Source organism: Labrus bergylta, chromosome 23 (assembly GCF_963930695.1).
Source record: "Labrus bergylta chromosome 23, fLabBer1.1, whole genome shotgun sequence".
Lineage (NCBI taxonomy): Eukaryota > Metazoa > Chordata > Actinopteri > Labriformes > Labridae > Labrus > Labrus bergylta.
This window is the reverse complement of record NC_089217.1, coordinates 18,751,590-18,776,377: the sequence shown is the minus strand read 5'-3', so window position 1 is coordinate 18,776,377 and position 24,788 is coordinate 18,751,590. Positions and strand designations below refer to the sequence as shown.

The 24,788-nt window shown below is 39.6% G+C and overlaps 1 protein-coding gene and 1 long non-coding RNA gene across 2 annotated transcripts in view; both read left to right on the top strand.

The window, feature by feature from the left end:
• Positions 1–17,815, top strand: part of LOC110006081 (NXPE family member 3) — a 37,596-nt gene extending 19,781 nt beyond the window's left edge. The window contains exons 2-7 of the mRNA XM_065951331.1: positions 7,670–7,805; positions 12,017–12,481; positions 13,978–14,273; positions 14,615–14,685; positions 15,899–16,105; positions 16,186–17,815. Of these exons, the coding sequence (XP_065807403.1) occupies positions 7,689–7,805; positions 12,017–12,481; positions 13,978–14,273; positions 14,615–14,685; positions 15,899–16,105; positions 16,186–16,730 (1,701 nt within the window). The 5' untranslated portion in view covers positions 7,670–7,688 and the 3' untranslated portion in view covers positions 16,731–17,815. The remainder of the gene's footprint in view (positions 1–7,669; positions 7,806–12,016; positions 12,482–13,977; positions 14,274–14,614; positions 14,686–15,898; positions 16,106–16,185) is intronic.
• LOC110004479 (uncharacterized) overlaps positions 1–24,788 on the top strand; it is a 73,908-nt gene that overhangs the window by 16,904 nt on the left and 32,216 nt on the right. The gene's annotated exons all lie outside the window — the stretch shown is intronic.

Below are 24,788 nucleotides of genomic sequence, written 5' to 3'. Positions count from 1 at the left end.
TCCAGGACATTTAAAATTGTAGCTATTACAGTTTTTTTGACCAGTGTGACCGCTCCATATCTTACTCAGGCACGGTACACTTCCTTGGCTTTGGCACACTTTGGAGAGGTGTGCTTCAGCACGGTACACTTCATGCACGAGAACAAGCACGCGGGTACACAACGCTGACAGCCTTCATTATGGAGAAATCCAGAGTTTCATGTCTGTATCTGACTAACATGAAACAATATAAGACACAAAGAAGCTGTCATGTTCTCTGTGTTGTTCATTATTTAATGGCTGTGTAATTATTTATGGCTGTGTCTGATTAAAATGGCTTAAAAATAGCCGCAAAGTCAGTAAAGTAGCTGTCATGTTCTCTTTGTTCTTCTCCGATGTGCGTACGTGGACTCGCCTGTGGACTCGGCCGCGCGTATATTTTATTTTTTTATTCATTTATGGCTGTGTCTGATTAAAATGGCTTAAAGGGCCCATATTATGCTTTTTCTGGTTTTATATGCTCTTTAGTGTGTTTTCCAAGTGTCCTGTGCATGTTTAGGCACATCTATTTGCAAAAATTCAAAGTCCGCAGAAACGTGGCTTCTCCCTTGTCCTCCTGTTAGCTGTAGCATTAGCTGCATGTAATGCTCGGTTCTAGCCCCCCTCGGAAAACATTTGCCAGTGTGACGTCTTGTCAGTGTGAGATCACTGATCTAAGCCCATTGGCTCGTTGTGGCAAGCCCAGCAGCTCATGTTGCACGCCCGTTAACTTCTGTGGCACGCCCACGATATGCCGTAGCGCTAAGGTGCTAATGTTTATGCTCCCCTCGGACAGAGCCAGTGGCTGCATTCCCAATATGGTAAAAGAGGCGGGACATTTCCGAGAACCGTGCTGAGCGACTGACCAATTACGGCAGAGCCGACAGGCCGACCAATCAGATCAGACTTGGCACACGTGGGGACTCTGAACGTGGGCACTTCAGAGCCTTAGAGAGAGAGTCAGAAGTGAGCCGGTGCATGGAGCAACAGAACATGAAAACAGACACTTTTTTCGAACTTTAGCTATTGTGAACATACTTTAGTAGGTACATAGATTAAATATATGAACCCCAAAAAGGGCATAATATGGGCTCTTTAAAATGAGCTGCAAAGTCAGTAAAGTAGCTGTCATGCTCTCTGTGTTTTTCTCTGAGGTGCAGACACGGACTCGACTGCGCGTCTCTTTTTCTCTCTCTCTCTCTCTCTCTCTCTCTCTCTTCATAATAACATAAAGCGTGCATGTGTTGTATTACGATGTTATGTACAAGAGGTAATCGTGCTTTTGGCACGGTTAGTCCTGGCCAGTGTGACCGCGGGCTGTGCCGGCCAGTGTGGGTATGGCACAGCGGGGGGCCAATCGTCCTTGAGTACAGCACGCTACAGATGGCCAGTGTGACCGCGCCCTAAGTTACCATCGAGTTTAGAAAGAATCTTTATGTTGACTGTGGAGGGAGTGTTGAAAAAGAATCTGATTTCCCATCTCTACAGATGGTTTCAGGGTAAGGACACAGGAGACACTTTACAAACGAAACAGAAATGGGCATTAGAAATGAATACTATTATTACTGATGAAATGTGGGAAAAAAACATGTCTTTCTGTGCATAAACTAACAAGCAGTCCTACCTGGAGGGAGTCTGAAGGAGAATATTTTAAACCCCTCCTTTGATGGTGAGATACAGCAACACATCTGAGCTTTGCTGGAGAGAGTGCAGGAAGATAGGAGACCATACTCATAAAATCTGGGATTGTCCCAAATTAAATAAATACTGGAGACATATTCAGGCAGAGATCAAGAAAATTCTGGGGCTTGATTTGTCATTAGAACCAGCATTTTTTTATACTTAGGAACACTCAAGAAGAAATAAACACACAAAAAACAGACATATTTACTGAGTGTTGCTGTTGATCGCAAAAAGTGATTACGGTGTTGTGGAGAAATGTAAAGCCACCTACTGTACAACAATGGAGGGAAAGGTTAAAAAGTGTTTATGAGATGGAGAGCATAACAGCCTGACTTCAACTAAAGACAGATGTTTTCAAAAATAAATGGGAACCAGTACTACTTCATTTTCCAAGATAGATTAAGATCACAAATGCATAATGTACTTTTTACATGCAATAGGTGTTGGACGGAGGAAGTCAAGAATATGAGGATACATATGCTTAAACATTTGGGGTATTAAGTATTGGCTGAATTGAAGTTTTGAGAGATACCTGTGCATGTGGTACATTTATGGACTGACCAGATAAAAGATTATCAGTGTCTTATGTTTTGTTTTTTCACCTGCTGTATGACCCATATTTTGTTTGTTTTTGTACATGTATGTATTTTGATATGATTGAAATGAGCAAAGCAACTTTGAAAGAAAGCTCAAGTTAAAAAAAAAAAAAAAAAAAAAAACTACCATTGTGTCCAGGCGGGCGGAAGATCATTAAACAGAGGACGGGTGAAGTGCAGCAAGTATAGCTCAAGCATCTGGCTGTGGTTGCCATGCAGGTAACAGCCAGGTCTCAGTTAAAAATAAAAAGTCTAGATTCTTGGAGGAAATAAAATCGTTCAGAATGAAACCTTTTTTGGAGAGAGACCTTACATTCAAGAGAGCCAATTCCACAGGGATACTTTGGTGGCCAGAGGGGGTGGTCTCTATAGGGACTAAGTTACAGATCCTAGGGGCTGTAGGCATATTGATGTTATTTCTTAAGGCCTATTGTTGATTACAACATGTGTATCAAATGTCGTTGTATTTAGACTTAAGGGAGTATAGGGCTAACAGCTGGTAGTTGACAGAGAATGCCACATGAGGGAGGTGGTGAGTATTTTTCAGGATGGGGTTGTGACTATAAAAAACATGTGTGTCAAAGTATGTACACCCAAACTGCTAGGATGTATTCCATCTCTCCCATAAAAGGAGGGGCGATTCCAAAAGAGGTTAAAATGATCAATGAAAGCAGGACTATTATGGACTGCCCAGGTAGACTGCAGCCATGTGTGGAGACTGAGGATGCGGCAAAAACGACCGGCACCTCGGCCTAGTGGAGGAATAGGGCCGGAGACAAAAACACGCCTGCCACATGAATCCAGCGAGCAAAGGAGTCTGCTAAAGTCATATTTTAATATTGAAGATCGAAACATCATTGCAGCCGATATGTAAGATGATGTTCGTAACGCGTGGGTGTTTTGTCAAGAGACTGGGGATCCTATCCAGTATGTCCAACACCATAGCGCCTTGAAAACAGTATGTCACCGCTGATCTTCTCCTGACATGCCCCACTATGGAATCACCAATAACCAAGGTGTTCGGCTCCATCGCTAGCGATGCAGGATCCGCTCGCTGCAAGGAAGCAGGTGAGGGAGGATGATTTGCTGCAGACCGCCGCAAAGCCAGAGTGTAGTTCAGCTTCAAACGGTGCGTAGTGGGACGGGAAAAGACCCCCCGCAGGGTTCGGTGGAGAAGCCCAGGTAGGTGGAAATCCAGCAGGGTTGCATAGTACCATGTAGACTAAACATTTCATATTGACTTTCCAACTGGATTTCCGTGTTTGAGGGGGTGTGATAAAAGATGCATATTGAATAGAGAAGTCAGGACAAGAAATGACACTGTTGATGGAATGTGTGAGCTTTGTGGGCCTCTATTTTACATAGTATTTCCTGGTGGCTATGACTGACTCTGAATACTGGAAATGGGGGATTGTCAAACGGACTGATCATGAATCCTTCTTTGACCTCTTTTTCCAATAGGGAGTCGACAATTTCTGATTGATGATATCATCGCTGACATCACTGGGGCAGACCAACTGAAGGGGTTTTAATTCTGAGAAATGTTTTCTTTCTAATCGTTTCTTTTATATTTAAGTTACTGGTGCAATATCACTTAATTGTTGAAAGTTAATTTGGTTTAGTAAATGATCTGAGGTTAATTTAAGGGTTTATTTTGATTTCTTTGCTTCAAGAGAAAAGTGTAAACCCACTATTTGAGTTGTGCTGCACCCAGCATCAGTGGCTACAAGCCTGCAACCAATCATCATTATGATGTGAGCTCTGAATCAACAAATAAACATCAAGTTCCAAAACAACAAAAGCCTAAACATGCAATTCTAAAAAACAAATGTAACAGGAAATGTATGTGCCTCCTGGAAATGTTGCTAGACTGTTAGTGATGCACACGAAGATTATAATTACAGATCCTCCCTGGATCCGCACCGAGAACTGTCCTTATCAGGTTTCTTTTTTATCTTAGCATAGCCACAGTGAGTGTGTCATAACTTTGTAACTGAATGTCTATATAGTGTGGAGTTGGACTGCCCTTCTCTGGGCTTTGCTGCAGACTTATCTTTCAATCTGTACATTTGCTCTTCCTATTTGCAAAAGGAATAATAAAATGGCAACAAACACAACTGAATGAGTCAAAGATCTTTTATTAAACAATCTCTCATTACAGAAATTTCCAGCACACATATCAATTCATAATCTCCAGTTCAGGGGACACTTAAGGGCCCAAAAAATAAATGATGATCCAAACGCAAAATCACAAACATTCCAGTAGATGTAAAGTCATTTAATTGAGATTAAAGGAAGGCTAGATATAAGTCTATAGTTAGCTAATGTTATTGAATCAAGAGCAGGCTTTTTAAGAAGAGGTTTAATTACAGATGTTTCAAATGACTGTGGTGCAGTCATCTGCATAACTTCAACTACTCATACAAGAACACCTGAACAATGAACAAGCACCGCTCTGAACAGTCTCACCTTTCACTACAGTTAAACGAACCAGCGCCCAAGTATATTTATGGACATCCAAGTACATTTCCAACCTGTTTTTATTTAAATGTATTTGCTGCACGCACAAGAGAGAGAGAGAGAGACAAAACGGGAGAGAGAGAGCGCAAAAGAGAGTGCATCAGTGCAACATAACAAAACTCCTGTTTGAAAAAGAAATCCCTCTCGACTCCTGAGGAGAGAAAAGACACAGGAATATCAAGAAAGCAGTATCACATCAACTTCAGAGAGAGAGAGAGAGAGAGAGAGAGAGAGAGAGAGAGAGAGAGAGAGAGAGAGAGAGAGAGAGAGAGAGAGAGAGAGAGAGAGAGAGAGATGAGTATGGAGTTAGATCAGTCTCAATATTCATGATTGCACACATAAAGATTCACAAATGTATTTCAATGCACACACAAAATATTTATAGTTCTATATAAATGTAAAACAAATCCACAAATACAAAAAAGTAAGATTCACAAACATATTTCACACACAAATATTATTGTTATATATATATATATATATATATGTAATAGAAATCCACAATTATATGATATACATATATATATATATATTTATAATTGAAGGTATTTGCAATTTTACTCAAAAACACATTTGTATCATGATTTGTTCTGTTTAGTTTAGTTTTTCACAGTTCAGATGGTTTTTATCTTTTAGGTCTCATTCTTCCCTGGTGTTTCCCTCTATGTTCTAGTGTTTCTTAATTTTTCATTCTACAGTGTCTTCAGTGTTTCATGTATTTATTTTGTAGTTGTCCTCAGTGTTTCTTGTCTTGTGTTCATTCCTTCCTCTGTGTGTTTCCTCCAGTGTGATTGCCCTCATTGTCTTCACCTGTGTCATTAGTCTCACCTGTGTTTGATTACCACTGTGTCTATTTAGTCTCTGTGTTTCTTCCCTTCCATGTCAGTTCATTGTTTCATGGTAGTTATCAGTCTACTAGTGTCTCCTTGTTTTTTTGTTTTGGATTTTGCTAGCAAGTTTTTGTTTGCCTTTTTTGATTATTAAATACTTTTAGTTTATTCTGCACTTGGGTCCACCTCTCCTTGTTTTCCAACCAGTCATGACAATTTGTATCTTGTTGTCAGAGCATCTAGGAGGGATGTTACAGTAACTACAACAACTACCAATCTAGTTGAAGGCTCTTTCCTCTTGGATGGAGTTTGTTCTTTTTTCACATTCAGTGAGTCCAGTTTGGAAAATTCAGTTGAAACTCAGCGTAGCAACCTGGGCGAGAACAATGCTAACCTTTTAGAGAACAAAAAAACCTGTAAAACTGGTTTGATTCAGGATACCGCCTGCAGGGTTTGAGAATATATATAGCTAGTGTATGTTCCTATCAGTAACTGTATCTTCCTGTTCCTGTATCTTCGGCAACATTCATGGCAGTGAAACCCTCCCTCTGAAAACCCAATGACTTTTTGTGTCGTCTTGATGCTTCTTGTTAGGACAGGTTGTCTGTTAGTGTCTGTATGTTAGTGAAGGATTCTATCATTGTACTAAAACTCACAGAGATGAACTTCTTTTTATCATTTGATCACCATCACATTAAGATTTCACCACTGTGTTCTCTCCATATTGATCTCTACTGAGGTAAGACATGATGTTCTTCATTCAGTAACATTGAAGTTATCCTGTGTGTTTCAACGATACAACTTCCCCTATCTAAAGATAACTTTCTGATCCTAGCTGTCTCTCTGACTCTCTCCCGTAAATAAACAGTTCCACAGCGCCCCTACAGGCCTGGAGCGCTTCTGTTTAAGGCTGAACTTACAGCGTTTCTGTGTTTGCAGCGTGTTTGATGATTATGCAGTTGTTTTGCCTATTTGCAGCACATTTGTGTCTTTGCAGCGCGTTTCAGCCTTTGCATTTGTTGTGGTAGTTTGCATTTGCTTTTGAATGTGCAGCGTTTCTGTATATGCTGCACGTTTTTCTAAATGTATGTCGTTTCATCAGTTGCTGATTGTTTGACCCCTACCGGCCACCGTACACATGAGTCACAGAGTTGATCAGGTTAATTAAATATATTATATCTAAAATTACACATCATGATTTTTTTTAATCAACAAAGTAACAAGTGAAACTGAAGAAAAAACATTGAGGAATAAATGGAACAGAATTAGAATCTGAAATGTGATTGTGTTAAAGTATAAAGTAACAAAATAGAACCAATTAAAAAAGTTAATTTAAAAATAATCTTTAGTTAGGCTAAATGTATGTTTCCTTCATGCAAGCATTACTGTGTGCCTGAAGGGAAACTAACCCTACCTTACATGCAACCTATTTTCCACAAATTACTTCACTACTTCATGAGATCAGATTTCATGATAATGTAACATTAGCACACCTGACTGTGACAATTTGACGCTTAGTGTGAACTAGGGCTGTCAGCAGGTGAATTGTTTTAGATTAATTGAGGTCCCAAATTAATGCAATCTGATGATATTTTGTCCCTTTGGTCACACTGTGGATAAGCCTCCGTCGTGTCTCTCTGTAGGCACAGTGATGGAAAGAACAACACAGCTGCGTCTTTGAATGTCTCATTTCAATTGTAGACAGCTCAGTTTAAAAGTCAAATGTAATATCCACCGTTTGACATCAACATTTCACTATTCTTACTGTTCATTTTAGCTGTTATATTTGGTTTTTGACCTGTAACGAGTTGGCTTTTTCTGATCCACAAGGTGATCCTTACTTTATACCAAAATAAAAGCAGGGTCGAATTCAAACAGCAAGTACTCTCAACTTAAGACAGTACAAACATTTAAAATAAATAAAACTTGTGTTAATAATCTGTGACTAACTTCAGTGTCTTCTAGAAGGATTCATGATAAACCTAACAGAGTCTGTTTCCCCTTTTTGTTGTTTTCATCCAGTACCAGAGGAGGACTCACCATGTGCCTAAAAGGATTTATGAGTAACCATGTCAACATGACACTTCTGAAGACCTGTGTCATCCTTCTCCTTCTGACTGTGTTGTTCTTTGTACTAAGAAACATGGACCTGCTGCAGGTGAGAACTGGGATTAGTGGCAACACTTTGAAGATGGGCTGATGATTACAGGGGATTATTTTCAACAGTGTCTTTCAATGTACTCTTCACAACATTCATGGTTTTTATTTGCAAATAAACACAATTTCACTTGAAGGTTATGTTGCTGAAAACATTTTGCTTAGTGATTCTCTGAATCACTGGAGGATGGGATAATGGGGTGAAAAGCTGTGAATGCATTAATGACATACACACATACTTGATGCCATCCCTGCATAATTTGCACCTTGGGCCACCTGTCACAAAAAGTCTGAACACGACCTTGCTAACAAAAGACATCAACTTCAAGAAACAGAAAATGTTTTACTTTATTGAGTAGTTAAAAGGTCAAATGTAAGGTCAGTTATAAAAGGTTTATAATGCTCTGTAGAACAAAAAAAGCAACATTAGTCACCCCTGTCCACTTTTTGGACCCATTTAAACCCACTACAATAATTATTTTTGAACTTATGGCCATAGTAGCATAGCATAAGTTTTGTTGTTATAGGCAATCAATCTGTAGACCATACTTCAAATTTGTAGATTTTACCATTTTTTTATCACATTTTTAAATTTTAGCCCAACAGCACAAATACATGCATTTTTTCTAGTAACCACAAGGAACAGTGTTGAAGCTCATACAGCCCATAATAATAAATGAGTTGGACTAAAATGATATGTGAATGTAAATGTGGTTGTCAGAGTGATGTATGTGTGTAAAATTAAGTTAGTGTCTGTGCATATGTGTGTATGCATGTGTGCAAATGGAGTAAAAAAAATGATATTGCCAATTCTTTGAAGTAGTTTGTGTGTCTGTGGTGTGTGTGCGTGTATGTTTGTGTGTGTGTATTGTGTGCCTGTGTGTGTGGGAGGGGTCATGTTTCTCAGGTTGTTTTTTCACTTTCAATCTGAATTATGTTTCTTATAGTGCTTTCACACTTCTGCAAAAATTTTCACTCATACTTCACCCGGAGTTTCTCCTCCAGCCTTATTTTAGTTTAGAGAGGCAACCTTGACACCTTGACTTTGATCTCAACTCTAAAACAATCGACAAATATTTGTGATGTAATATACAGTCAAGGACTCTGTGAATGGGGAACTAAACACAGATTTTTAGATGTACAATGCATCAAAGATGCACCTGCAGAGCAAACCGTGAAAAGGCAAAATTTGTTTTGAAAACAACCTCTACACGTTTATGCAGATTCAGTTGCAGCCACATAAATACATGCACCTTGTGGTACTGGTCATTTCACTCCTGAAACCATGAAAACATATACAACACAGGAAGCTTTGGAGCGAATGATGCTGGTCGTTGGCCTTTGCCAGGGTTGCCTCTTGTCACTGCTTATGTTTGCGGTTTTCATGGACAGGATCTCAATGTGCAGCCGAGGGGAAGAGGGTTTCCAAATGTGAACGTCAGAATAAGATCGCAGATTTATTTCTTGTTCAAAGTTATCCTACATTATTTGTTTGGGAATTAGATGGGGGGGAGACTTTATAGGATCATAATAATGACTAACATATTGGTGATCATATCGAAACAACAATGGTCTTTTTACATACCTTGAAGTCACTTTGATTAGAAATTGCTTAAAGTATTTATTCATCATTTTATTATTGTGTCAACGTTTTGGACATTGGGTGCTATGTGTCGCATTTTGGTTATCAATGACATGTCCCAGACTGGCATCCAGAAAATAATTTCCCATCTGGCACTTATTGTGCAGGAAATAATTTTTATTTACCTTTGAAAAATCGGTGATGGTGTGTATACAAAGTGGTAGTGAAAGGGTTATAAGTGTGAAAATGAATGAAAATGAGAGTTATGGTTAGGGCAGAAGCTAGTTAATAGATTGAAGTAACTTTGATTAGAAATTGATAAAAGCATGTAATCATTTTTAGCTGTTTAATTTCTGTGTCCAATTTTTGGACATTGGGTGCTATGTGTAACATTTATTTTAGGGGCGCCTGAGTTCAAGAATTATCTGAGCACAGTTCTTGTTGTTGTTTTTTTAAACAACAACAAAATATGATCATATCAATAGCTTTAATCCTGTTGGATTACTTTACTACCGGGACCTGATGATATCAGGGAGGTATCATGACTTTTTTAATGTTCAACTGATCTTCAGAAAAGATTTAGGGCCCAGTCTTTCTTTTGGGGTGCATAGTCCCGCATAACGAATCATGCAAATAACTTTTCAAGTCGAGTTTTCATATTGTTAATTATTACAACCCTGATTCCTAAAAGTTGGGACACTGTGTAAAATGGAAATAAAAATAGGTGATTATAGAGGTCAGATCTTAAGTCCTTCACTCACCTGTGGTAAGTGTAGCCTCGGTCAGGAAGAGTTGATGTCAACAGACTGTGGCTAACTTTCATCAGGTGTTTCTACCCTCTTCCTCCTGACTGTCTCCTCTCTCCAACAAACAAGAGGCTCTCTCAGCCACCTCCCCCATCCTGCGGTCTGCAGTCTTCCTCTCCTTTCCTGTCACACCCATGGCTGTGATAATCCTCTACACTGACTGAGCCAGGAATCCTCTACATCTGACTTCGATTGGGAATAGCCACGCCTGCCAACCTTTTCCCCAACAGTCTTGCAAAAGGTCTTGGTATTTTGCGCTCTTTGTTTCAAAGGCAAGGTCGTAGACTTCTTCCCAATGTTGGCTTCTTTTGAATATGGCGTCTCTTGAGTCTCTCCTGCTCCAAGGTGTTAGCTAGTGTCATGAGCACCTTGTCATGGCGCCATCTGTTTGGGTTGTGGTGGTCACTGGGAGGTCATCCATAAAACCTCTTTTTGGGGGTTGTCATATGTCCAACTCCATTCTTGGCCCTCAAACATCTTTCCCTGCAGCTGTTATAGGGAGGTTGTGCAGCCAGTAAAAATACCCTTTTCCAAGTCTTATCACAGAGTTGTCAACTGGTCTGTTCGGAACCGTAACTGGATGACTCAAAGTAGCTGGTGATAATTTCATTGATGTGCTCGGGGATGTGGTTGTGGTCTAATGCTGCGTAGATGAAGGCATGATGAAATGATCCGTATATGCGTTTGCCAAATCATACCACACCACTGTCAGGTTGTCCTTGCCTGCTTTGGCCTCCGGGATCATTTTGACTGATGTGTGTTCCAGGCACCTGCATCCACAGACACCTGGTATCCCACCTTTCTGTACAGATAGGCTAGGATAGTACTTTATTGATTCCCAGAGGGGAAATTTGGGCGTTCCCTCAGCTTTCTTCAAGCATGATGGAATACTGCCTTTTTTCCAGATCCTCACAACAGCTTCCATAGCCTTGTAAGGAGCATCTCGCACTAATTACATACTTTGTAGGGTATACCGCTAGGTCCGGGGGCAGATGCTGTTCTGTTCCGGCCTTCTTCTGATGATGATTTGTTAAAGGTTGAAACACCATTTCAGATTCAAAAGTGAGTAACATGATTGGGTACAAAAAGAACATCGCAGAGTAGCCCAATCTTTAAAAACATTTTTTTTTGTTTTTGAAGATTTATTTTTGGGCTTTCTGTGCCTTTATTGTAGGATAGTGGATAGAGTCGGAAATCAGAGAAGTAATTTAAGGACCTTTCCGATAGAAAAGGAAAGCTGTCATTAAAAGTAACCCATGAACACCAAGATTCCTTCAAGTGTTTGTGTCGACTTGTCCCCACCCCCCCAACGCTGTACACCTAGGGGAAACACTGAACAAGGTACTCGGGCCAATTTCTTCACCCCTGTTCCTCTTGAAATTTAAATATTGGAATTTGTGTTTAAGGCCCATTTCTGGTGCATGATTAACCCATCACTTATATAAACCTGGTCTAAAGTCAATAGTGCAGTGTTATATTTTTAAAGCATACCTTGTTTGATAGAAAGATGTCATACAGAATCACATTTGAAGAGTGGAGTGTGAAGAGTGTCCAACCAGGGCCTGGTTTATCTAAATGTCTTCCATCAAATTAGCAATGTGGCCAGAGGTAGACAATCTAGTTGAAGAAAAAAAAACATGTTATTTGGTTGTGCCACCATTATGCAATGGAACTTAGAAAAAGTGGAATGGAGCAGGCCGTGTCAATCATGCACTTAAGATCAAAAAATGTAAACTACCCTCATCTTTCTTCAGTTTATTTTATCTTACGAAATTTGTTTGATGCCTCTCTGTCACCATCTCTCTTTTTTTAACCCCTTGCCAGCTAAATTATGAAGAAAACTTTGGCATCGTCCTCAAGAAAGTGACCTCTGCTCCTCGCACTGTTCCTCGCACTGTTCCTCACACTGACAACTTCTGCACCTTCGAGCCGCTGTCCTTGGCAGATGCTAAGGAGGAACGCATGTTATTAGACTCCATTGCTTGGCCTGAAACTCCTCTTCTGCAAGCTCCTTTTTTATTTGACCAGACAAGTGATCCCGCCCACAGCATTTTCACCATTCTCCCAGGGAGGGGTGGAGTAGACCGGCATGTAGGAGACCAGCTGGAAGTTATGGTACAAATATACGACTTCCAAGGTAACCCCAAGAAGTCTGGAGGAGATGTCTTACTTGCTCGGTTGCACAACAGGGCACTTGAAGCAGGTGTGGCTGGACGAGTGGTGGATCACCTTAATGGCTCCTACTCTGCTGTATTCCCTTTACTCTGGGAAGGAAGTGCACATGTTGAGGTATAGTTCAAGGCTTTCTACTAAAATGGTATTGTAAAACAAGTGATGGTAAAGGAATCACCTATTGCAATGTGATTGTCCTGTAGGTCATTTAATTAATGGAATCGAAACCATTTTCCCTGACTTACTTTTGCCAACAAACAACAACATAAAAAGTAAAAAAAAAAAGACATTGTGGAAGTTTTAAAAACTGCAGTTCCTCCAGTTACCTCTTGAGGCAGTCAATTCAATTAAAATAGCTTTATTGGCATTAATGTGTAAAATATATTACCAAAGCATATAACAACACATAATACTATAATAATAGTAATGAAAAGTAATAAGCAATTAAATATTCTAATAATGAAAAAAAAGTGTCATTTATTATTTTATAGTGTTGCATGTGTATGAGTGTATTTGTGCCTTTGACTGTGTGTGTGTGTGTGTGTGTGTGTGTGTGTGTGTGTGTGTGTGTTTAGTCACACACTCTAATGACTTAATCCCCATTGATTCCTGTGTTAAAATGCCCATCTTTACCAGTTTTGTACAAAATGGTATTCCTCATTTCTGGACTACTTTACATTGAGGGAATGTATTCACCATAAGAGTTACATGTATTAACTCCTCAAAGATAGTCTAGCTTTTTTCTAAAAAATAAATATATATACTTGCCACCTGCATACATGTGTGGTGGTGACTGTGCCTGCAGAGGCCCTGTCCTATGCCTGTATTTTAATGGGTTTTTTTTGGGGGGGGGGGGTTTCCCCAAGTCAATGTCAGGGTGTAGGAATTAGGTGTTTAGGAATGGAAAGGAATTCAGTGATTGAACGCGATTTTAAACAGGCAAACATGACGGACGTGGACATAGTGACAAAGAAGAGAAAATACTACCATAGTAAGGCGAAACACTGACTGGCAATACGTCAGGGTGATTTATTTATGCACACACTCAGGATATTGATTTAAAGTACAAGACGCTTTCAGAACTGCATTAAAAGTACTAATAAGTTGAAATTGATACTAAGGTAGATTGTGAATTGTTTGATAGAAAACAGGCAAATCTATTGTTTGAGAAGATGGCTGCCTACAGTGGTAAGAAAAAAAAGTTATACCGGGCTCCTGATAGCCGAGCAGTTATACACATGCCCCCTTTACAGAGGAGATGGTCCTCTTTGTAGCAGCCTGGGGGGGAATGTGACCTTGGCTCATTGCCGAATGTCATCCCCCTCTACATCCTCCCAACATTTCCTGTCTGTTGTCATCTGTCCTATCTACTAAAGGCGAGACAGGTGAAAAAATATGACTTTAAGTTCAACTTTCCAGCTAGTAGAGAGTTTACCATTTCCTTCAATCTTATCGTTTACATTAAATAAATTATTAACTTCAGTCAGCTGACACCAAAAATAGAAATTAATTATCTTGAAAACATTGTTTTAACAATCAAATTATACACATAAAAAATAGCATGCAAAGGGTATATGCTATACCTTTAAAGCTCTTGTGTTTTGTTTTATCAGGTGACGCTTGTCCACTCAAGCGAGGCTGTCACAGTTCTGCACAGGCTGAATAGAGAACATCCTGAAAGGGTTCTCTTTAAAAGCCTCTTCCGCTCAGGTTCAAGCTCTGAAACTACCTCCTGTAATGTTTGCCTACGTCAAACCAACCAGCCACAGTGCAACTACTCTGACCTCCGTACAGGCGAGCCTTGGTTCTGCTACAAGCCAAAGAAGCTGAGCTGTGATGACAGGATTAACCACATGAGAGACGGATTCAATGTAAGACTCAAGGACAAAGAGGAGAAGCTTTTCCAAAGGTGAGGGAGCACAGCAGTAGAAAAGCTGCATCTAGTTTTGTAATGACTGTAAGTATATAGTATGTGTCACCTGCTGGAAAATGTTGTGTTTGTAACTACAGGTGGGAAAGATGAAATCTTAAGATGTTTATAGTGTAAGATAATACCTACCAAAATACTTAATCTGAACAATTAAAGTTGACACTCATCAACAAAACTATGAAGTGTATATTTTCAGTCCAAATATGGAGGCAGAGTAATTTAATAAAACTAAAGTGTTACCATTTGTTAAATCACGTTTGACATTTACATAATGTAGTGTGTTTAGAAGATTCTTAATAATGGGAGTTTTTTCCCCCCAGCAAAGTCAACCTGAAAGTCTTCATTCACTCTTCAGGACCGGCCAATGTCATGGTGCTGCCTCCAATGAAAGGTAAAGCACAACTTTTCTACTTTCACCAGAGAGATATTTTAAAGATATCCATGTGAACTTGAGAAGAAAAATGGTTTGGTAAAAATAAATAAAACCTTCCTCTTTGTATTCCAGCCAGAGCATTGGCGGAATGAAGTACTACACAATAAAAAAATAAAGTGACAATAGCTGTTTATCTCTTTGCCTTGTAGAAAAGATATCCCATATAAAGAAAAAATAAATAAACTAACCAGATTCTATCTACAAAACTGAGATAGAGCTGCAAGCATTTATTTCATTTACGCTCAAAACAGGATTTATTTTAAGTACTATTAAAGAGGACATATTATAGCCCTTTTCAAACAGTCCCCTGTGGTCTAAATGAAACATCTGTGCTGTGCTTCGGTCAAAATATAACATGAATCAAGCACCAGAGGAGGTTTGTGACCCTGTAGAAACCAGCTCTCTCAGAACGCTCCGGTTTGGTGTGTGTGTCTCTTTAAATGCAATGAGCCGCCTTGAGTTTTCCTGGTAGACATCAATCCTCTGTAGAAAGACTTAAAATGGCAGACCTGCGCAAAAGTTTTGTTCTAGGCTGGGGATGGAGTCCATGGGTGGAGATATCAGGGGTAGGGAGGGTATTCTTTTTTTTTTTACCAGAATCCAGCTTTTGACATCACAAGCTGAGAAAATTTGAAACGGAGCATTATTCTCTGTCTTGTAAGACTTATGCAGACTACAAACAAAGGACGGGATGGATTTATTTCATATTTTGTGGGTCAGTAGACTCTCAGGTTACCCAAATATATGTTCAAAAACACTGTACAAGTGGATTTGTCATAAAATGTCCCCTTTAAAAATACTAAACTAATTAACATCTGTAAATATTTAGCTTTCAATAATCAACATTTTCTTATAAAATGAATTTGGTATCATTTACCTTAACCACAATAAACATGTGCATTCGAGACATACACTGTCCTGCTGAGCACTTTAATGCATATTTTTCTGCTGCTCAGACAAATCCAATAAATACACTTATCTGCACTGGAAAAAAGCTAAAACTGAGTCTTGGGTAAAAATTTGAATGAATACTTTTTTGTGTTATATTATGATGTTGTCTCAAGTGAAATAAGCAAGGTAAAGGAGAGACCATGTTTTGGTCTTTTTATGGGATCTGTTACATGACAAAACAATGACTTTAATAACCAAAAGCTTGATCAATATGTCTTAGGGCAACCTGAGGTCGATCAAGGCAGTGGGAAGTCTGGACTCTCTGGGTATTACTACCAGGGTGTGTGGCGATCACTAGGTGGCACCAAAGTCCACCAATTCAACAACTCCTCTGCCATCAGCCAGTGTCTGAAAGGAAAGGTGGTCCACATGTATGGAGACTCCACCGTCAGGCAGTGGTTTGAGTACTTTGATGCTTCACTTCCAGGTAGTTGATTCACAGTAATTTCAGGTGAAAGTTTATTATTTATATAACAGCTAAACTTGTTTCTTCTGTCATACTTTCAGATGCTAAGGAGATTAACCAGAATAGTCCGAAGCAAACTGGACCTTACATGATATGGGACAATGCAAAAAACATCTTGGTAACATACCGTGTCCATGGTCCTCCTCTTAGTTTTATCTACATCCCAACCAGTGAGCTGCGTTACATTGCAAATGAAATTGACGGGTTGGTAGGTGGCACCAACACAGTTGTAGTTTTTAGCGTCTGGGCCCACTTCAGCCCTTTCCCAATTGAGCTCTACATCAGACGACTTCAGAGCATCCGCAGGGCGGTGATTCGTCTGTTGAACAGGGCTCCAGACACGCTGGTGGTCATCAGGACTGCAAACCTCAGAGGTTTAACACCTTCTGAATCGTTAAACTACAGTGACTGGTACGCACTACAGCTGGACAAGGTGCTCAGAGCTGTGTTCAAAGGATTTAATGTTCGACTAGTGGACGCTTGGGAGATGACTCTGGCCCACCACCTGCCTCACAACATTCACCCAGGCCGTCCTATTGTTAAGAATATGATTGACATTCTCTTGTCCTACATATGCACCAAATAGGGCTAATAGATGTGCATTTGTTCAGAGAGAGAGTTAATATCTCAATCAATTAATCTTTATTTGTATAGAGCTAATTCATACCAAATGTTATCTCAAGACAATTTACCAAATAGTAGGTTAAAGGCCTTGCTCTTTGTTATCTCAAAAGACCCAGTATTAATCCATCACAAGAAAACACAAGGAAATCGCCTCCTGAAACCAGAAATACAACATTGCATTGACTCCTGCTGCCATTTCCCTCTTCATCTGCCACGGAAAAGCTGCCCAAATCTGTTGAACAGAATAGCCAGGGCAGCTGTGGCTCAGTTGGTAGAGTCGTCGCCTCTCAACCGGAAGGTCGAGGGTTGAGCAACATGTTTGATGTGTCCTTGGGCAAGACACTTAACCCTGAATTGCTCCTGCTGCTTCAGCGGCGGTGTATGAATGGGATTAGGTGGTGTAAAAGTGTAGTGTAGTCGGAAGACTAGAAAAGTGCTATATAAGCTCATCTTACCATTGAAGATCAACCTTGCAACAATCACCAGGAAAGTGATCCCAGTGTAAGAGGCTTTTGTTGGGGCAGAAATAGTTTTAGGAAGTGTTTGTTATGGTAACAACTGATAATTGTCCTGTTATCTGTTGTTAGCTGCTACATTTCTTTTATTGTTGCTGAACTGCTGTGTTCGCCTAACTGTGTGTTTTATTCACCGCTGTGCTAGCTTCCCATCAGAACGACCAGTGTACCCGCCGCTGAATCAAAGTCCGGCCACTGGCTTTCTGGTGTGTAAGTTATAGTTACTGAACTTATCTCGGAGAGTTCAAGAAGGCCGAGCCACACGGCTCCCTTTGTTCTTTGTCCACCATTTTATCCCCATGTGACATCACCACATGGCTTTTTCTCATTCTCTCACTCTAACTCTCTCTCTCTCTCACACACACACACACACACACACACACACACAACTACACTTTTACACTTCTTCCACAAGCCTTGCATGATAATGTTTGTTTGCTTAGATTAGTTTATAATAGTTCTTTTTTTTTATAAAGTTCATCAATTTTGGATTGATGTTGCTTTGTTTAAATAAATTCTGTTATAATTTTAAGAGAGCAGTTGTTTGTGATTACTGGTGTATTTACATTGTGATATAAGCTGGGTGCGAGGGCTTTGTGTACGGATTTCACGCCTTCAATTTATTAAATATAGTTATTAATAATATTAGTAATTAAGTAACTAATTTGAGACTGATCTGAGTGATATTTTGGTTATATTTCCCTGATTACAGGGTGGTGCCCCAAACGAGATTAAACATAGTTTAATGATATTGTTATTTAATTATTAATAATTCTATATAAGTATTAAAGAATATAACCAAAGTTGACTTGATACAACCCCAACACTTTCTTGAGGAAGATGAAAAATTAATCTGACAAGGGGTCGAAAAAAAGGAGGATGGTTACAACGATGTATCAAACAAATGGACTAATTTAAACTAAAAGAGGATGGAAGATTTTTCAAATACACTGCCATGATCTCTACACAAGAAAAAAAGTTACAGGATTGCAAGGGATTTAATATGTGGATGTCAGTGGACAAGAAAACATCGACCGCATCTTGACTTCACAAAGACAAGCCACTCTGCAATGCTCTTCCATCAGCTGTTATTTAAAGCATTTTACAACTTTTATACTATTTTGTTGCCACTGTCCCAACTGTTTCAAACATGTCTTCACCATCAAATTTAACTACAATTTATTATTAAATGGAAAATGACTTCCCCTCCCAGTCTTTTCTGTGGATAATTGATGCACCGTGCTCCGGCATCTGGCAAAAATAGAAGCCTTGTGTAACTGCTACGGATTGCTCCGGACTGGCCGAGCTGAGACAGTGGAAGCTGGTGGAATTTGGCCGTCAGACACACTCTGGCTCAGCATTGAAAAAAGTTTTTGTTACTCCCCAACAGGCCTTAGCTTTCATAGACGTCCCATTAGGGGACATTCAAATGGTTAAATGGACCAGAGTCACACCAAATATGTGGACGAAAGTAAAAGCATCTTTTGGTTTGCAATCTCGGAACTAACTTACATTGAATTTATAAAGGGTTTTACTCCCTTCCATACAGATGCAGGATTTAGGAAATTATCAGAATATGAACTCACTAAGCTACAGCAACTCCACAGGGATAGAAGTCTAAAATTTGAACAGTTAAATAGGAATTCACACTTCCTAACACTGATTTCTTTATATATTTACAGTTCAGGACATTCTCCACTAAGCATAAAGAATGGAATAAAGTCTTATACCCACTTGAATTGAGGAGTTTCTGTTTATAGCATCATAAACAGAAACATGAAACTAACTGATGTTGTGATGGTTTTGGTTACTCTTCATGAATTGATTTTCTCCCATTAAATGCTGTTCAGGCATCCTTTAGGAAAAAACTGAGCTCATCAATCAGTTTTAGCTCATCAAACATGTTTTTCCTTTTTTCAACAGGAACACTCAAAAACTCAAAGACTTTATATTATTATATTCAAAACTTAAATTTAAATGGATCTCTCCACCCCAATTGACATGTGAAAACTGGAAATGTGATTTTGAAAGGGGAAGAATTCTGATCGTTGTTTATGCACTACAAGATAAATAAATAAAAATGTTTTGCATTATAGAGTTGCGTGATGTCCACTCTAGTGGACACTTCTGTAACTTCAGAATTACTATTATTAACAAAATTAAAAAAACATATTCAACATTTCATGTCTTAAGAAGTCACAGTGCAGAATCAATTGTCACATTTTAAGAGTATTTAAAGTCTAACTAAATCACATTTGACCTTTTAACTGCTTAATTATGTAAATACCTGTGATTCTTTTTTTTTATTGCATGCAGGGATGGCATCAAGTTTGTGTGCATGTCATGTATGCATTTTCCCTGCTGTCTCCAATGAGTATTTATTTAATTACTACTAGCAATAAAGTATCATTAAGATGTTATTTTCTGTGAAAATGTCATAACTTTAAAGACTTACACGGAAAACACAAGTTTTCCCAGTTTGAATCTTCAAGGAATATATTTTTTTTAAATGTATTTGTTAGGGACAGTGCATATTATTAAACAGCTGTAACAATTACAGCTGTAAAAAATTATAGCAGAAGTGCTAGTTTCCATCTGTTGTCCCTAGTCAGGTAACAGAGAAAGATAAAATACAAATACAAAGGCACGAGTGACACAAGACAATAATAGAGTTTAAAGGTGGTCACAGATTTGGTTTTCTTTTATCCACTGTTTGAGTTGCGTTTTGAAGGTTGCATATGTTTGTGAGTCTCTTATTGTGAGTGGGAGAATATTCCAATATTCAGTTCCTTTGACTGACAGAACAGTTTGTCCGAATGTAGTGCGTCTGTATGGGACCTCACAGTCTCCTCGGGCTGTGGCCCTGTTGCCGATCCCACTGGCAGACTTCAGCTTTATAAAGTCCTTCAAAGGAAGAGGAGCAAGTCCGTGCAAAGTTTCATATATAAAACATGCATTTTTAAAATGGACAAAATCATGAAAATTTAGTAAATTATGTTTATCTAAAACAGTGCAATGGTGAAATGAAAATGGCTTTTTGTCAAAGATTTTTATGGCCTTTTTAAAAAGAGATTGTATTGGTTTAAATGTTGTGCCAGCAGAAAGTGACCATGCGGTTATACAGTATTCAATATGTGAAAAAATCATCGAGTGTAAAAACATTCGAGCAGCATTGATAGTCATGAAGGATCTTATCTGTCTAAAACTGTTTATATTAAAATTTACCGTCTTTGTTAATTGTTTGATGTGTTTTTTAAATGTTAATGTTGGGTCCAATGTTAGGCCTAAATATTTCAACTCATGAGCTAGACTAAGCTCTACACCTTCCAGGTAAACGCCGGACTGCTGAAGGCTGGTTGGCTGTTTAGTGAACATCATGCAGACCGTTTTCTTTGCGTTTAATTGAAGACATGAATCTTTGACCCAGCTTTGCATTTGGGTCATGGCTGTTGTTAAAATTTGTGAAACTTCATGGGTATTTCTGCCCTATGTAAAAACAACGGCATCGTCAGCATATATTTGAATGTTTACATTTTTACACACTTCCGGAAGGTCATTTATATAAATAGTAAATAAAATAGGTCCCAAAATACTGCCTTGTGGGACCCCTGTTGGACAGTCAAGGTAAGAGGATTTGGTGCCAGAGATGGACACGCATTGTTTTCTAATTGATAAGTATGATTCAAACCAGAGTAGAGCTTCCTGGGAAAAAAGTTAATTTTGACATAAGAACACTATGGTTGACGGTATCAATTGGCCAGTAATTTGCTTGAGATTTGTTCTATCCTTCTTATCATCCCAGTTAATATTCAAGTCACCCATGATAATCAACTCTTTGTCTAAGTTACAATAGTCCAGAAGAAGTTCCAGTTGATCATAAAAATCTATCTTTGCAGATGGCTTCCAGTAAATACAAACTACAATAAATGACATTTCAGATTAAAGAGAAATAGTCACACACATACATTCAAGTCCAACTTCACTAGGCCATTCAATTTGCTCACATTTTAAGGTGTTTTAATGTATAAGAGAACCCCCCCACCCCTGCCCTTACCCCTGTCTCTTCTAAAGGTGTTGTATCCAGGTATATTTATTACAGCTTCTGGAGAGGAGCGAGTGAGCCATGTTTCTGTCAGTCCTAAAAAGTCAACATTAGAATTGCCTAATATATGTTGTAGTTGTTCCCGTTTTTGAGTCATGCTCCTGATGTTTAAGTGTCCCCCAAATAAGCCACCGGGCTTGCACTTTGGATCCCAGACTGTTTTAGCTTGATAGAGTGTTTGAAATAATTTTGTAGCGCGATGCTGTTTCATTACTGGGTTCCTCAGTTTGATATCCTTGCACTGCTGGTGGCGTGAATCTGCCAGTTGTGGTTGTAGCCCGGCTGGCTGTGGTTGTAGCCTGGCTGGCTGAGGTTGTAGCCCAGTTAGCTGTGGTTGTAGCCCTGCTAGCTGTGGTTGTAGCCCTGCTAGCTGTGGATGCAGCCCTGCTAGCTGTAGTTGTAGCCATGCTAGCTGTGGATGTAGCCCTGCTAGCAGTAATTGTAGTCATGCTAACTGTGGATGTAGCCCTGCTAGCTGTGGGTGCAGCCCTGCTAGCTGTAGTTGTAGCCATGCTAGCTGTAGTTGTAGCCATGCTAACTGTGGTTGTAGCCCTGCTAGCTGTGGCTGCAGCCCTGCTAGCTGTAGTTGTAGCCATGCTAGCTGTGGATGTAGCCCTGCTAGCTGTAGTTGTAGCCATGCTAACTGTGGCTGTAGCCCAATTAGCTGTGAAGGTTTAGCACCTTCATTGAAGGTCCAGGATTTATTTCAACATCACCAGCCAGGAGCAGTATTATCAGAAGATGTACAATTCCCAAGAAAGGTTTAGGTTTGTTCAACTGTTCATGTTTACCTGAGGGTGGCCTTGCACGTCCATTGTCCAGTCGTCTTGTGAAGAGAAGGTGTTGACTTTTCTTGGCTGGGTAGAGGACTTGGTCACCATTTTTATCCATTTTTGGTGTAAGTGTTAGGCACAAGAGTAGAGAAAATGCACAAACAGTAAAGATACATGCAGATGACAGATTTCAGACCAGGAGGCAGAGCTGCAGTCTTACACGCTTCTCTGCGCCCCCCTTAGATCTGTCTCCCAGTCACTATAGTTGTAATTCTGAATCGAACTGTAGTTATACTATAGGTACTGTGTCTGTCCCCCGGCCCAGACCCGTTTTTATAAGTCATCCAAACGGCGTAAATCGTCAAAATCTCATCAGAATCAAGACTACGAATATGATTTTGCTAAAAAACCAGAAGATTCACTGCAGACTTTTGAACATTAGGTCCTTAGCATCCAAATCTCTTTTAGTGAATGATCTGATATCAGATCAGCATATTGATCAACTCTTTTTTTGACTGAAACCTGGCTGTGTCAAGATGAATATGTTAGTTTGAATGAATCCACTCCTCCCAGGCATTTTTGTACTCATATACCTCGAGACACCGGACGAGGTGGTGGAGTAGCAGCTATTTTTAATTCTGGACTTCCAGTTAACCCTCGACCAAAGCTGAAATTTTCTTCTTTTGAAAGCCTTGTTCTTAGTTTTTCACATCCAGTCTCAAGAACCTTTCAGCCAGTTCTAGTTGTTGTAGTTTACCGTCCTCCTCTGAGCTTCTATCAGAATTTGCAGAATCTTTATCATATTTAGTCCTTAGCAGTGATAGAATAATTGTTGTAGGTGACTTCAATATCCATGTGGATGTTGATAATGATAGCCTGAGCACAGCTTTCATGTCACTATTAGACTCTGTTGGTTTCACACAGGGTGTAAACGAACTTACTCATCGTTTCAACCACACTCTGGATCTTGTTTTAGCTTATGGCATTGAAATCCATAACCTTACAGTTTTCCTAGAAAATCCTCTTCTATCAGACCATTTTTTTTTATTACATTCAACTTTGTCCTACCAGAATTACCTCTGCTCGGAAGAGGTGTGCTCTCTAGAAGTTTGTCGGATAGTGCTGTGGCTAGATTTAAGGAAGCTGTTTTTGATTCAGTACCGTGTTTCAACCCAGTTGGAAACTCTTATGATAGCTTTAGTCCCTCTCAGCTAGATCAGTTTGTTGAAAGTGCAGTGGATTCACTGAGAGTTACTCTTGATTCGATTGCACCCCTGAAACACAAGGTTGTCAAGCGGCGGAGAGTGGCTCCATGGTTCAAATCAGAAACCTGTACTCTAAAACATTCGTCGCGCAATTTTGAAAGAATATGGCGCTCGACCAAAACGGTAGAATCTCGTTTTTTTCTGGCAGGATAGTCATAGAAGATATATGAAGGCTCTACGTCACGCTCGAGCTGCCTACTACTCCTCTCTAATCGAGGAAAACAAAGGCAATCCTAGATACCTTTTCAGCACTGTAGCCAGGCTGACAGAGAGTCATGGCTCCATTGAGCCTTGTATTCCTCTAGCCCTCAGCAGTAATGACTTCCTGAGCTTTTTCAACAACAAAATTCTAGACATCAGAGACAAAATTGGTAACCTCCTGCCCTTACCTGGTGCGGATACATCTGATACAGTAGAGACAGTTCCAGGACCAGATATTAGTCTCAACTGTTTTTCTCCAATCGACCTTTCAGAGCTATATTCCATTTTTTCTGCGTCAAAACCGTCAACCTGTCTTTTGGACCCAATCCCAACCAAGCTGTTTAAGGAAGTTTTTCCCTTGGTTAGCAACTCTATATTAGTTATGATCAATCCGTCTTTACTGGCAGGCTATGTACCCCAGGCATTTAAAGTAACAGTAATCAAACCTCTACTTAAAAAGCCTACTCTGGATTCAGGAACTCTGGCTAACTACAGGCCTATATCCAACCTTCCTTTTCTCTCGAAGATCCTGGAGAAGGTGGTAGCTAAACAGCTGTGTGACTTTCTCCATGACAACAGTTTATTTGAGGAGTTTCAGTCAGGATTTAGAGTCCACCATAGCACTGAGAGTGCACTAGTTAGAGTTACAAACGATCTACTTCTAGCTTCAGACAGGGGACTTCTGTCTGTGCTCGTCTTGTTAGGTCTAAGTGCTGCCTTTGACACCATTGACCATCGGATCCTGTTGTATAGACTGGAGCATTTGCTTGGAATTACAGGGACTGCTTTAAGTTGGTTTGAATCCTACTTATCAGACCGATCTCAGTTTGTACATGTTAATGATGAGTCCTCTATGCACACTAAAGTTTGCCATGGAGTCCCACAAGGTTCAGTGCTTGGACCAATTCTCTTTACATTATATATGCTTCCTCTGGGAAATATTATGAGGAAACACTCCATACAGTTTCATGGTTATGCAGATGATACTCAGCTGTATGTATCAATGAAGCCCGATGGCACCAGTCAGTTATGTCAGCTAGAAACGTGCCTTAAGGACGTTAGGACCTGGATGACCAGAAATGTTTTGCTACTTAACTCAGACAAGACTGAAGTTATAGTGCTAGGCCCTAAGAACCTCAGAGAGACTTTTTCTAGTGATTTGAC